Here is a 14,668-nt window from a genome sequence, read left to right on the forward strand (position 1 = left end):
CTATTCAATTGTATCTGGTTGCAGCCTTGATGATGCAAGCTGAGATGTCAATGTCAGACACAATCAATGGTGGAAAGAGTACTGAAAAATCATACTTAAGTAAAAGTACCATAACTTGCCTAAAAATGTACAAGTACAGTAAAATAATCTGTTGTAAATAATACTCAAAGTATGAGTAAGAAGACCTTTCAAAAGTACTTAAGACTAGTGAGTATTACGCTGTTAAAAGCTGATGTATTTACATGTAATTTGTGGATGTGTGTAAACATAACATTCTGTTGTGCATTTAGTTATTGCCCAGCAGGCCCAGCAGACGTCTTATAACGTCTCATAAGACGTTAATATTAGGTTAGATTAGGTTATTAGGTTACAAAATTCAATGTCTAGTCAGCGTCTAAGGACAATCTTATTTTGATGTCCAATAATAACATCAAATGATGTTGATATTTGGTCTATTTTAGGTTGTGTTAGTAAGTGACCAAAATACAACGTTGAGCCAACATCTTAAACCAACATCATATTGACGTCAAATACTGACAATTATTCATCAGGTATGGCAATCAAAATCCAAAGTCTGATAGCCGTCATAGTGGTAACGTCCACACAACGGCAAGCTGTAACATCATTAGACGTTGATATTTAGTTGATTTTAGGTTTAGGACATTGACGTCGGCCTGACATTAAGTTCTGATGTCAACCCGATTTTCATTTCCTTACAAAATGCAATGTCCCCACGACATTAGGGTACAACATCAATCTGACATCATGTTGACGTCTTGTGCCTGTTCAGCGTTTAAGCCCATTTCGGTCACCATACAGTAAACATCCGTCATCTTCTCATCAGTGACATGCATCCAAACAGTCTCTGGGTCAATATGTGTAAAGATTTTGGACATCTTCTTGGACACTTTTAATGCTTCCAAAGAGTTTGCAGCAATTTGATTGGACAGGAATCACAGGACTGATTTTTCTAATCCCCATTGACAAGAAAAAATAAAGTAGTGATTGCAGGTTGAAGGAAAGTAGTGGAGTAAAAGTACAGATACAGCACTAAAAATGGACTCAAGGAAAAGTAAACGTATACATCTTTAAAACTACTTAGTAAAGTACAATTTCTAAGAAAAAATGACTCAATTACAGTAATTTGAGTTTTTGTAATTTGGTACTTTACACCACTGGACACAATGCACTCAATGGAGCTAGTGACGCCACTGTGAGGGGTAGGGTAAGGGTGGGGTTAGGTGAGTGCATTAAAAAGCATTGCATGCAGCTCAGATTGCAACTGCACCAGGTCTGCATCCAGACCCCGCTCCCCCAATTTGTATTCAAGTTGATTAAACAATGTTGTTTCACGATAGATTAATTTGAAAAGGTGGTATTTGGAATCAAATAAAAAGCTAAGTGAAAGCCTCTAATTTGAGGGTATTTACATCCAAATCAGGTGAACGCTGTGGGAATTACAACAGTTTGCATATGTGCCTCCCACTTGTTAAGGGTCCAAAAGTAATTGGACAATTGGTTTCTCAGCTGTTCCATGGCCAGGTGTGTGTTATTCCCTCATTATCCTAATTACAATGAGCAGATAAAAGGTCCAGAGTTCATTTCAAATGTGCTATATGTGCATTTGGAATCTGTTACTGTCAACTATTTACTTTTAAGGCATAAACTTTTTAAGAAAAAAATTGCATTTTTATCTTATTTAATGTATTAATTGTTGTTGTTAATGTCTTTTTGTTCTTTTGACCCTTTTTATTATAAATTATAAAAAGTTTGCTAATAATATCTGTTTTTACCATAAAAAGCCAGAGAAGGCAATAAACTCTCTCTTTCCCATTCTAGTTTTTCAGTCAGATCAAAGACATCACAGAGCAAAGTTCAGTTATCATCCTGCAATTACCACTAAGATAAAAGAGTCATACTTGAACCAACTTGAACCTTGGATTATGGCTTGCGCAGCTAAAGAGGAGGGAATGGGAAGATAAGTGAGATCTGACTACTGTACACCAATGCATTCCCAGTGCTTCCTGGTGCTCAGTCAGAGGAGGCTGCAAGCTTGTCAAAGTCTGAGCTGCCTGTGGCACATTTCCTGTTGTTGACAGTCGAGGAGCACAGCGCTGAGCTGCGTGTGAGGACTCGCATTTTATCAGCCGGAGAGCACACAGTCAGACGCTCTCAGAAAGCACCCTTTCACAGGAAGAGCTGCTATCACTTCTCAGATACACACAGACGCAGAGGAAACACTGAAGCTCTTGCAAACAGGAGCTGCTACAAACTGATGGACTGACTCCCTCCATCAACAGCCTGACTGATGAAAACAAGCAGGATCTCTCCTATTTAATCTGATCTGAGGTCTGTTCAGAAAGTGGTATGGTTTTGTTCTACATGGGATCGGATAAAACCTCATCTGTAGTCATGCAGCCTGAGGACCCTGTTCGCCAGGACATGCAGTTCTACTATGTGGTGAGTATAGGGGAATTACCTACAGTACAGTTGTATGTAAATGAGTTTAACAGACTGTGTAAATACATGATTGTTTACATGACCTGCTTTACGTGTAATAAAGGTGTCACTTTATTTTTGATGGTCCCCTTTGGACATCCTTTTTGATGTAAGTAACCACATGTCAGCTAGCAGTCAGTGTTAGTAGATGTTCAGTAAGCTACTTTTTTTAATCAATGCATGTCAACTTATTCAACCATAACCCTATAACCCTGTCTGATACCCTCAAAACTGACTTTTGTTTAAAGTACTTATTAAAAATGAGTTGAAACAACACAATTCTTAGTTTTTTGGGGGGAACAACTTAATTGTTTTATGTTCAACCCATTTAAATTTGTACAAACAATTAAGTTGACGTCATTGATTTGAGTTGGGATGACAGGAATTGTGTGGAACCCAGCATTTTTTTTTGTGTAATCTCTCCTACTTATGAGAGTCAGATGACTTGTAGGTACTGTACAAGGTTATGTATTCTGCAGAATGTCTAAAAGGGACCATCAAACTAAAGTGGGGCTTTAAAATGTGTCAAGTTATTTTTATGCCTTTTTCCTGGCTATTTATTTAGTACATGCCTCCACCATGTGCGATGTTGCAAGCAACCTATATAAATGTTGTTGCTCTAAAATATTAATTTTTTTCTGAAGCCAACATGAATTATTTAAAGCATAACCAGTATTAGTGTCACTCTTTTTGGGGTCAGCAGACTTGTATTAAGATTAGATTGTCTTTATAGCTCACTGATGCATTGGTTGATTTCTAGGAACCATTTAAAACATGATTATATGCAGCTTCTTGCAATTAAAATGTAAGCCTAAAGGCCATACAAAGCAAAGAATTCAGTATGTAGTTAAATGTATGATATATTTGCCCTTGTGCACATCATTTTGTCTGCTAATGCAAATCGAATGATGGGTGATATGTTGATGAAACATTGATTAAACCTAAATATGCAGAGAATGTGTATTAGTGCTGCACAATATATCGGTTCAGCATGGATATCACAATGTGATCATTTGCAATAGTCACATCGCAGGATATACAATGTTAATTTTGTATTTTAATACATCATTTGCATATCCCAGCAAGCAATTTTGTGTTTAATATATGTCTAATAGACATCTAAACGTACTAAAACAAGGCTAAACTTGGGCTGTCAGTGAAAATCTAATAGACATCTAAGAATAGCCCAAAACTAGACTAGTGGTCAAATAGACAGATTAGACAGAGTTTATATGTGTAGTCATTCATTTCTGTTTATTTAATGACTAGTCTAGTTTTGGCCTATTCTTAGATGGCTAATTGATTTTCACTGACAGCCCAAATTTAGCCTTGTTTTAGCCAAGACAACTTTATTTAGATGTCTATTAGACATCTTTAAAAACATAAAATGCTTGCTGGGATGTTTTGAGGCCTGTGACTGTATAATGATTTTAAAAACATTTAGGCATAAGAAATTTTACCATTTGTAATTTTTTATAAATTTTTATGATTCATTTGAATGTATTATTTTTATTCAGTTACTGTACCTGAATACTGTTACACGGCAAAACACTGTTTCCTTATTGTATTTGTAGAGTGTTTATTACATTATATGCAGATGCACTCACCTACAGAATCATCCCAATCAATTTTAAATGATCATTTCTTTCCAAATAAAGATATTCAAGTCATTTGGTGAAATTCTATTCATATCACAATAAATACGTACAGTCAGGTCCATAAATATTTGGACATTGATATAATTCTAATATTTTTGGCTCTATACACCAACACAATTAATTTGAAATGAAACGAACAATATGTGCTTTAACTGCAGGCTGTCAGCTTTAACTTGAAGGTATATACATCCAAATCAGGTGAACGCTGTAGAAATTAAACAGTTTGCATATGTGCTTCCCACTTGTTAATGGTCCAAAAGTAATTGAACAGAATAATAATCATAAATCAAACTTTCACTTTTTAATACTTGGTTGCAAATCCTTTGCAGTCAATTACAGCCTAAAGTCTGGAACGCAGAGACATCACCACACGCTAGAATCATGAGCAGTTCCTTTCCTTCTCCATACTCTTCTCTTCCCGCCATTCTGGTACAGGTAGATCTTAGTTGATCTGTTCATAGGATGTTGTTCCAGCACTGTGAAGGCTTTTTTAGAACTCTAATCTGGCATCCCTGTTTCTGAGACTCAACAATGGTTTACATCTTATAGTGAACCCCCTCTATTCACTCTGGTGTAGTCTTCTCTTGATTGTTGACTTTGACACACATACACCTATCTCCTGGAGAGTGTTCATTATCTGGCCAACTGCTGTGAAGTGTGTTTTCTTCACCAGGGAAAGAATTCTTTGGTCGTCCACCACAGTTGTTTTCTGTGGTCTTCAAGGTCTTTTGGTGTTGCTGAGCTCACTGGTGCGTTCTTTCTTTTTAAGAATGTTCCAAACAGTTGTTTTGGCCATGCCTGATGTTTTTGCCATCTCTCTGATGGGTTTGTTTTGTTTTTTCAGCCTAATGATGGCTTGCTTGACTGATAGTGACAGCTCTTTGGATCTCATCTTGAGAGTTGACAAAATGCAAATAGCACACTTTTGAAATGATCTCTGGACCTTTTATCTGCTCATTGTAATTGGGATAATGAGAGAATAACACACACCTGGCCACAGAACAGCTTAGAAGCCAATTACTTTTGGACCCTTAACAAGTGGGAGGTACAGTACATATGCAAACTGTTGTAATTCCTACAGCGTTCACCTGATTTGAATGTAAATACCCTCAAACTAAAGGTGCGGTCACACTTGACTTTTCTTCCCATAGACTTCCATTCATACGCATGCGAATGCGTCAGACCGGAAACGCGGGGTCATGCGTCAAGCTTCGCATGTTGCTGCGGTGCAAAGTTCAAGCTTGGTGAACTCTAACCTGCGAAATCGCATCACTTGGCTGCATGAGACCAATCGAGGATCAAAACAGGGCCTCTCTGGACAGAAATTTAAAACATGGAGCGATCGCTCGCTTTTTTAATGTCTAATAAGCTTGTTTAATCCCGCCCCTTTTCGCAGCGCAGCACGACAGAATTTCGCACACTCAAAGCCCGGTGTGACCGCACCTTAAAGCTGACAGTCTACAGTTAAAGCACATCTTGTTCGTTTCATTTCAAATTGATTGTGTTGGTACTAGATAATGCTAGAAGTGTGTCGATGTCCAAATATTTATGGACCTAAGTGTATATCACAGAATTACAAAATATTGCAATGTTAGATTTTTCCAATTTCGTGCAGTCCTAAAGTGTGTTATAGTATTTTATTGGAACGTTAATATTTTTCAGAACCACTAACCACAGAGTTAGTAAAGGGATCAGTAAATGTGTTTATATTCTAGATGAATGAAAGTAAGCATGCCGTATTGATGTGACCATAAAAGCATGCAAGTTTACAGTATACAGTTAACATACCTTGTAGAAATTTTGTGAATTAAACTGCACAACTCAAATGAAATTATGCTAATCAAAAGAATAAGAGTTGCTCTCTATGAAACAAAGATTATTTTATTTTATTTAATCATTTTATTTAGTTTATTTTATGCATTTATAAGGAAAAAGATTTGTGTGGTATGTGACATCTTGCCATAACGGATGAGACAGATGTGAATTTGGCATTTTGGTATATCAAATCAAATTGTTTGAACTTATTGAGTAACTCAAAACATTATTGAGTAGTTTTACAGTACTGTAAAATGTAAGCCTACATAAACAACATAGACAGGGTTTCACTACTTTGGTTTGCATTCTATCATATTTTGAAATTTGCATGAAGTAATTACAGTTTCAGCTGAGGATGTAGATGCTTTATGAACCTTTAACTCCAAATTGTGTCACATGCTTTGTCCCTTGAAAATGGTCTATGCTAAGTGACCTGTAATGAAGTTTAAAGGGTGTGATGCATTCAGAATGAAGACTTTGTTTCTAATAGTTGATTTAATAGGTTCTTCAACTATTTATAAGTCAATCCAAAGAGTGCAAATTTTATTAAACTGATTGGACGTCATGAGCTAATGAGCCAATTTTGACTACTCACGCAGCTGATCTGATCATTAAGCTGGTCTTGAAAGTTGCTTCAAAACAGTGCATAGTGGAAAAGTACAACGATGTGATGGATTGACCAACTTCTTGGACAGTGTGCAGTATAATGAAGAGCATATGCTGTGAGTGTGGAGGGAATGTTCCCCCTTTTTCAGCCTGCTGTCAGCTGTCTGTTGATAGCCATCAGCGTTCGTTAGTACAAAATACAACAGGTGCAAAAACAGCATTAGTGCAGACATCTGCGCTCATTTGTACTCTGCGTCCCAGAGCATTTCTCATGACGTACTTTAGTTGTTCTGTCAAAACAGTCACATTATGGCGTTGCATTTGAAAAAAGCAAAAAATGCAAAGGGTCTATCGTCACTGGAGACAAAACAGGGCCACCAGCTTTCATGTACAAGCGCTCCTGGATAATGATTAGAGTCATTCTCTGGCTCTGCACATTCCTGCTGTGTTAGTCAAGATAAACAAATCTATGTCTAATGTCAGTGCTTGATCAATGATTGGCTTCTTAATGCTTTATAGATGTGTCAAGCGTAATTAATGCGTGTGGCCGAACACTTTTAAAAACTAGGATATGGTAGTTCTGGAAAGCTCTTATTGCCAACAGACTATGTGGGGAAAAACAAAATTGTAAAGTATTTGCTGGAACATTGGAAAACTCTGCATCGGGGTGTTGGAAGGACTGGAGCCAGGCAGAAGAGGATTAGATTGTCTCTGTGTGTCCTGATTTACAGTTTGAACCAATAAAAGTAGCACGGAAACAAAACACCATGCAAACTTGCATTGAACAGTTGAAGTCTACCTGGGTTAGATTAGGATGTTTAGTTTTACAAGATACAAGAGAGGTTCATTATTCAAACATGATGTGTAAGCACTTGTTGTTGTCTTATGCAAGCGTGCCTCACATGTTTTCATAGATCTGTCATTTATTTCAAATCTGAATCACACATGCTTACACTTTAGGCACTCTGGTAACTGGGTAACTGCAACTACATATCAACTAGCTCTCATTGGAGTATTTGTAGAGTAGATAAGAAGACTGTTAGGTTAGGCTTAGAAAAAGCTGATGAACTTACAGTATTTCAGCATAGTTGCTTATAGTTTCTGTTGAAGTACTAAAAAAAGCAGATATTATGCAAACAGCACAACTGCTTGCCATTAATATACTGTCCACCAATAACAGTCATTAAAATGTGCTCATCAAAAAGGACCACTAAAACCTTTTTAGTGAAATATGAAAGAAATACACTTCTTCTCTTATTGATTTACTGGTCTACTTATTAGATCGACCATACCTGATTAATTTTATTTCATTAACCTATGAATTTTGGTCAATTTCCAGCTGCCATTATTATTTTTACTGTTCTATGAGCTTAACGCATTACACTGTAAAAAATTCAGGGTTCCACACAATTCATTCATGTTGTCTCAGCACAAATTGATTAAGTTAACTTAACACTTTTAACACATGTATGTAGATTGAATAGATTGATATTGAATATTTTTTTGAGTGTGTGTTATCTAGAAAAACATCCAAATTTTGAAGTAATACTATGCTATTTTCTATCCTGTTGTGAACCTCTCATTTGATGACTCATCCAGCATTGAATTGTGCATTTTTTAAAGGCATTCACTGTAAACTGAAGAAAACAAAAGTACTTTAAAATAAAGTTCATCCCCTCTTTTCTAATATTGCGATCAGAAAGAAGTCAATGTAAAAATATTGTTTTTCCACAATTTGGGTTTGCACAGCATCATGCTGTCTTTAGATTCATTTTTGACCATTCTGTCTGTGCAAATCTACATTTTTCTTGCTTGTTTTTTACCTAGTACAGTGTGAACTGTTGAGCGGAGCTAAACAGGCCTTGATCTGTCGTTCTGGCCGATTGGCTTTAACAAAATGTGTTTTTTGGTAAACAGAAAGTTTTGAGTTCTGAACATAAAGTAAGTTTTTATAGTACAAAGACCTCTTATGTCAGAAGATCATTTAGAGAATTTAGATTTCTCGGTTTGTGACCCCTTAAAATAGAGAGTATAAACATGACAAAAAAATGCATGAGCGTGTGGTACAAACATAAAGAGAAAGGGGACTATTTTTTTCTTCCTTGGTGTCACAGTAACCGCACATTAGTGAATCTAGAATTGTGTCTTCAAGATAAACCTTCTATGCGTTACAAGTAACACATGTTACGCAATAATATTACTTTTCTAAGTAATGAGTAAAGTAACGTATTACTTAAAAAAAATTATAATAATAATATTTGAGTTACTTTTTTGAAAATGTAATGCAAGTTACTTTTTAGATTTAATAAATAGCATTTAAAAAAAAATAAATTGTTGAATTAAAATTAAGGTAGTCACTATGAATCTCACAGTCTATGAGAGAATGTGTTTATTATTGTAAATGCATCGAAGAAAAGGAAAAGAGGAACACATTGCTTTAAACTTTTAATAATCTGGATATACTGCATGTATAGCTCTGGGGTCAGAAAGTTCTCAGACAACATTATTCTAAAATGTTATTTTTGATGTGTTTTTTGAAGGTAAATAAAGTTTATACAGTGCATTGTTAATTGCGGAGCTTCTCTATTAAAAAATAAAGAGTAATAAAAAGTAATGCAAAAGTAACATATTACTTACCATAAAAAGTAACTAAGTAACGCAACTACTTTTTGGGGAGTAAATTTATATTGCAATGCATTTGTTATGGGAAGCAGACGGACAAGGAAGGTGAGTGAGTTATTGACGATGTTTATTTACAACACTTGAGCACACAAGGAGAACGGAGGAGAAGTGAGTGGAGTCTGGTTGTTTGGATGATCCTTGGTGGCAGGCTGGATGACTGATACTGAGGGAGACCGAATGCACACACCAGAGGGCTTGCGGGGAAGACAGACTGATGACAAACACAAGGCAGACAGGACACCAGGAACACTGGACAAACTAGGAGAGACAGAGAGCAGATAAGTACAATATACTGAGATTGAAATGCTAGTGATTACCAGGAGGTGTTCACTCAGAGTCCGCTTCGTAGGAACGAGACCGGACACTGAGTGAAGTGAGGTGTGTGCTTATATAGTGACTAAGTGATTGGGTGCAGCTGTGTGTGGTTAATACTCAGGTGATGGTGATCTTTGCGTGATGCTGGTGGACGAGCCTGGCCAATCCGTGACATTACCCCCCTCCCCAGGGCCCGCTCCTGAGGGCCTATACCTCCGACGCCGTGGTGGTCTACCACGTCCACGAGGTGCTGGAAACTCGGGGTGATTGGAGTGGAACTCTTCCATAAGTGCAGGATCTAATATATCTGATCTGGGGACCCAAGATCTCTCCTCCGGACCGTATCCCTCCCAGTCGACAAGATATTCCAGCTGACCACCACGACGTCGGGACCGCAGAAGGTCCTTGATCTTGTAAATGGATCCGACTTCCGACATCAGTGGGGGAGGAGGTTCCTCTTCATGGCCAGGCTCTGTGGAGGGAATCAGAGGGTCGTGAAAGGGTTTGAGGAGTGAAACGTGGAATGTGGGGTGGATCCTATATTGTGGTGGTAACTGTAACTTAAACGTGACGGGGTTGACCTGCTCCAGGATGGTGAAGGGACCAACAAATCTGGGACTAAGTTTTCGGGAGGGCAGTCGCAAGCGGATGTCTCTGGTGGAGAGCCAAACTTTCTGCCCCGGCGCATAGCTAGGACCTGGAATCCTCCTCTTGTCGGAGACCTCCTTGGCTCTGCGAACTGCCCTCTGGAGATGGTGATGAGCATCGTCCCAGACCCTCTCGCTCTCCCGGAACCAGTAATCCACTGCGGGGACATCAGAAGGTTCGCCATCCCAGGGAAATAGTGGAGGTTGGAAGCCCAGAATACACTGGAATGGCGTAAGTCCGGTGGTAGGTTGCCGCAGGGAATTCTGGGCGTATTCCGCCCAGCCCAGAAACTGGCTCCAGGAGTTTTGATGACCGTGACAGAATGTTCTGAGGAACCGCCCCACTTCTTGGATCTTCCTCTCTGTCTGGCCGTTGGTCTGTGGATGATAGCCAGACGAGAGGCTGACGGTCACACCTAGGAGTCTGAAGAAGGCTTTCCATAGTCTGGAGATGAACTGGGGTCCTCGGTCCGAGACTATGTCTTCAGGTAACCCAAAGCATCGGAAGACATGGTTGAATAGGGTTTCGGCGGTTTCTAGGGCTGTGGGCAGACCTTTCAAGGGAATCAGACGGCAGAATTTGGAAAATCGGTCGACAATGACTAAAATGCAGGTATTACCTTCAGATGATGGGAGATCTGTCATGAAGTCAACTCCTAGGTGTGACCAGGGGCGGTTTGAGATGGGCAAGGGATGGAGTTTACCTGCAGGTAGATGGCGAGGACTCTTTGACATAGCGCACTCTCTACAGCCTTGAATGTATCTCCTCACATCCCTCGCCATGTGCGGCCACCAAAAGCGTTGGGATAGCAACGAGAGGGTGTTGTTGGTCCCGGGATGCCCTGTGCCCAAAGATGTATGGGTGGAATGGATCAGATCTACCCGTTGGTTTTCAGGAATGAAGCGACGATTGGGGGGACAGCCCGGCGGAGTCCTGGATTCGGGAGTGGCGATGACTGTAGGAGCGGACCAGGTGATAGGACAGACCGTGATCTGTTCTGGAAGGATTCTGGCTGGGGTCTCCATGATTTCTGGCTGATCATAAATTCGGGACAGTGCGTCCGCTCGGATGTTCTTTGACCCAGGTCGGTAAGATATTGAGAATTGGAATCGGGAGAAGAACAGGGACCATCGGGCCTGACGAGGACAGAGTCTTTTGGCTTCTTTGAGGTACTGGAGATTTTTATGGTCTGTAATCACCTGGAAAGGATGTTTGGCTCCCTCCAGCCAGTGTCGCCATTCTTCCAGGGCAAGCTTTATAGCCAATAGCTCCCGATTTCCGATGTCATAGTTTCTCTCCGCCGGGCTGAGCTTCCTGGAGAAATAGGCGCATGGATGGAGTAATGCTGGTGTACCATGATGTTGTGATAGGATGGCTCCTACTCCAGTTGTCGAGGCATCTACCTCGACCACGAACGGGATTTCAGGATCTGGGTGAGTCAGGAGTGGAGCTTGAGTGAAGGCTTGTTTGAGGGCTTGGAAGGCTGCGTCGGCTTCGGGAGGCCAGGAGAGTTTCTTGGGTTGGTTTTTGAGTAGGTTGGTAAGCGGAGCGGTAATGAGACTGTAGTTGTGGATGAAACGTCTATAGAAATTGGCAAACCCTAGAAATCTTTGGAGTTCTTTAATAGTTGTTGGTTTTGGCCAGGAGACAACGGCAGTGACCTTCCCCTCGTCCATGCGAACCCCTTCATGATCAATGATGTACCCCAAGAACTGAACAGACGGTAGGTGGAAGGAGCATTTTTCAGCCTTGAGGTACAATTGATGGTCTCTGAGGGTTTGTAGGACCTCCGCAACGTGGTGGCGGTGTTCGGCCTCACTCCGGGAGTAAATCAGGATGTCATCAATGTAGACTATGACGGAGATATGGAGGAACTCCCGGAGGACTTCGTGAATGAAGTTCTGGAATACGGAGGGGGCGTTGACCAGACCATAGGGCATGACCAGGTATTCGTAGTGCCCTGTAGGGGTCACAAACGCCGTCTTCCACTCGTCCCCCTCACGTATTCTAACCAGATTGTATGCACTGCGGAGGTCCAACTTCGTGAATACCTTGGCTGATCGGAGTTGTTCCAAGGCCGCAGGGACGAGAGGAAGGGGATAACGGAACTTTATTGTTCCTTGATTCAGAACTCGATAGTCAATGCAAGGACGCAGCCCTCCATCCTTCTTGGCCACAAAGAAAAAGCTTGAGGCAGCAGGTGACGTGGACTGGCGGATATACCCCTGACTCAGTGCTTCCTGAATATACTCCTCCATGGCCTTAGTTTCCGGAAGGGACAACGGGTAGATCCTACCTTTGGGCATAGGAGCGTCTGGCAGCAGGTCTATGGCGCAGTCCCATGGCCGATGTGGAGGTAGCTGGGAAGCTCTCTTGGGGCAAAAAACGTCTTCATATGCGGAGTATATCTTCGGGATTTGAATGGATCGTTTATCTACTGGACTTTCAACTGACGTGACATAGATAGTAAGGGGTTTCTGAAGTTGAACAGGTAGGTCGGGAAAACATCTGGTTTTGCAGTCTTCACCCCATTTTCTTATCTCTCCTGTGCCCCAAGAGAGGATGGGATCATGCTTCACCAGCCACGGGCGCCCTAGAATGATGTCCATGGATGCACCCTCCAGAACCAGAAATTGGATCTCCTCCTTGTGGAGCAATCCCACTTGGAGATAGATAGGCTCACATTTGCGATGGATACGTGCCTGGGAATGGATTGCGTTGGTTATGGGTTGGATCTGGTAGACGTGCGTCGATGCTTCGGTGTTAAGATGGAGCTGGCGACAGAGGGCGTACGAGATGAAATTTCCAGCTGACCCGGAGTCGATGAGGGCCGTGACTGAAACAGATACAGAAGGGGTAGTTAACTGGACATTGGTGGTGAGAGGATGCATTTTTTCAATGGGAGAACTGAATACACTCACCAAAGGACGTGCTGGACGAATGGGACAGTCCAGCCTGACATGTCCTTCGGCACCACAGTACATACATAAACCCCGGGTCAGCCTCCTCTGTCGCTCAGTGATGGTGAGTCTACCAGATTCCACGATCATTGGTTCTGGTTCTGGAGGGACTGCTGGCTCTGGCGAACGGAGGAGTGCTTGGGGTGCAGATGGAAGATCGTGCTGGTAGACCCTCAGACGATCTGAACAGCGGAGGGATTGTTGGATGAATTTCTCCAACCCCATGGTATCGTCGAGGGCTGCTAGCTGTAGTCGGAGGCTGGGCTCCAGTCCGAGCCGGTAGGTGGTGAGGAGAGATCGCTCATTCCATCCGCTAGCAGCAGCCAGAGTACGGAACCGGAGCGCATAATCCTGAGTGGACATGGCTCCCTGTTTGAGATGGTATAACTGTTCTCCAGCTGCTACTTCTGCATCTGCGCGACCGAAAACCTCCTTAAAGTACTTGACGAATGCTTGAATGGAGCTGGTTACCGGCCCAGACTGTTGCCAGATGGTTTCTGCCCACCGAAGAGCCGATCCAGAGAGAAGGGAGATGATGAAAGCGATTTTGGACCGATCTGTGGGATATAATTCAGGTTGCATGGTGAATATTAGAGAACATTGTAACAGAAAACCATTGCACTCCTCCGCCCCGCCAGAGTAGGGCGCTGGTCGAGCCATGGGACTGGATGAGTGGGTGGACGGTGAAGAAGTGCTCGGTGCTGGTGGTGCTTCGGGAAGTGGAGCAGATGGTGACAAGACTCTCTTCAGCGAGTCCACCAACTCCTGAATGGGATCGTGAGTGCTCATGCTGTTGATTGTAGTAGGTCCGGTCTTCTGTTATGGGAAGCAGACGGACAAGGAAGGTGAGTGAGTTATTGACGATGTTTATTTACAACACTTGAGCACACAAGGAGAACGGAGGAGAAGTGAGTGGAGTCTGGTTGTTTGGATGATCCTTGGTGGCAGGCTGGATGACTGATACTGAGGGAGACCGAATGCACACACCAGAGGGCTTGCGGGGAAGACAGACTGATGACAAACACAAGGCAGACAGGACACCGGGAACACTGGACAAACTAGGAGAGACAGAGAGCAGATAAGTACAATATACTGAGATTGAAATGCTAGTGATTACCAGGAGGTGTTCACTCAGAGTCTGCTTCGTAGGAACGAGACCGGACACTGAGTGAAGTGAGGTGTGTGCTTATATAGTGACTAAGTGATTGGGTGCAGCTGTGTGTGGTTAATACTCAGGTGATGGTGATCTTTGCGTGATGCTGGTGGACGAGCCTGGCCAATCCGTGACAGCATTACTTTCAAAAGTAACTTTCCCCAACAATGATTATACACTGAAAAAAAATATTCAAAGATGATTCCTTGGATTTACAAAGTTTTTTTAAGTTAAGTGGTTGTAAACAAGTTGTTTGGGTTGAATTTAAACAAACAAATTAAGTTGAACAATTACTCAATTCAATTTGTTTGTTTAAATTCAACACATATAAA

At 41.5% G+C, this 14,668-nt stretch overlaps 1 protein-coding gene across 2 annotated transcripts in view; it reads left to right on the forward strand.

Moving 5' to 3' along the window:
* The first annotated feature begins 2,053 nt into the window (after window positions 1–2,053).
* Window positions 2,054–14,668, forward strand: part of arhgap36 (Rho GTPase activating protein 36) — a 106,864-nt gene continuing 94,249 nt past the window's right edge. For both annotated transcript variants that reach the window (XM_056462122.1, XM_056462123.1), the window contains exon 1: window positions 2,054–2,460. In XM_056462122.1, coding sequence (XP_056318097.1) covers window positions 2,368–2,460 — 93 coding nt within the window. In that variant the 5' untranslated portion in view covers window positions 2,054–2,367. The remainder of the gene's footprint in view (window positions 2,461–14,668) is intronic.

This window comes from Danio aesculapii, chromosome 7 (genome assembly GCF_903798145.1).
Source record: "Danio aesculapii chromosome 7, fDanAes4.1, whole genome shotgun sequence".
NCBI lineage: Eukaryota > Metazoa > Chordata > Actinopteri > Cypriniformes > Danionidae > Danio > Danio aesculapii.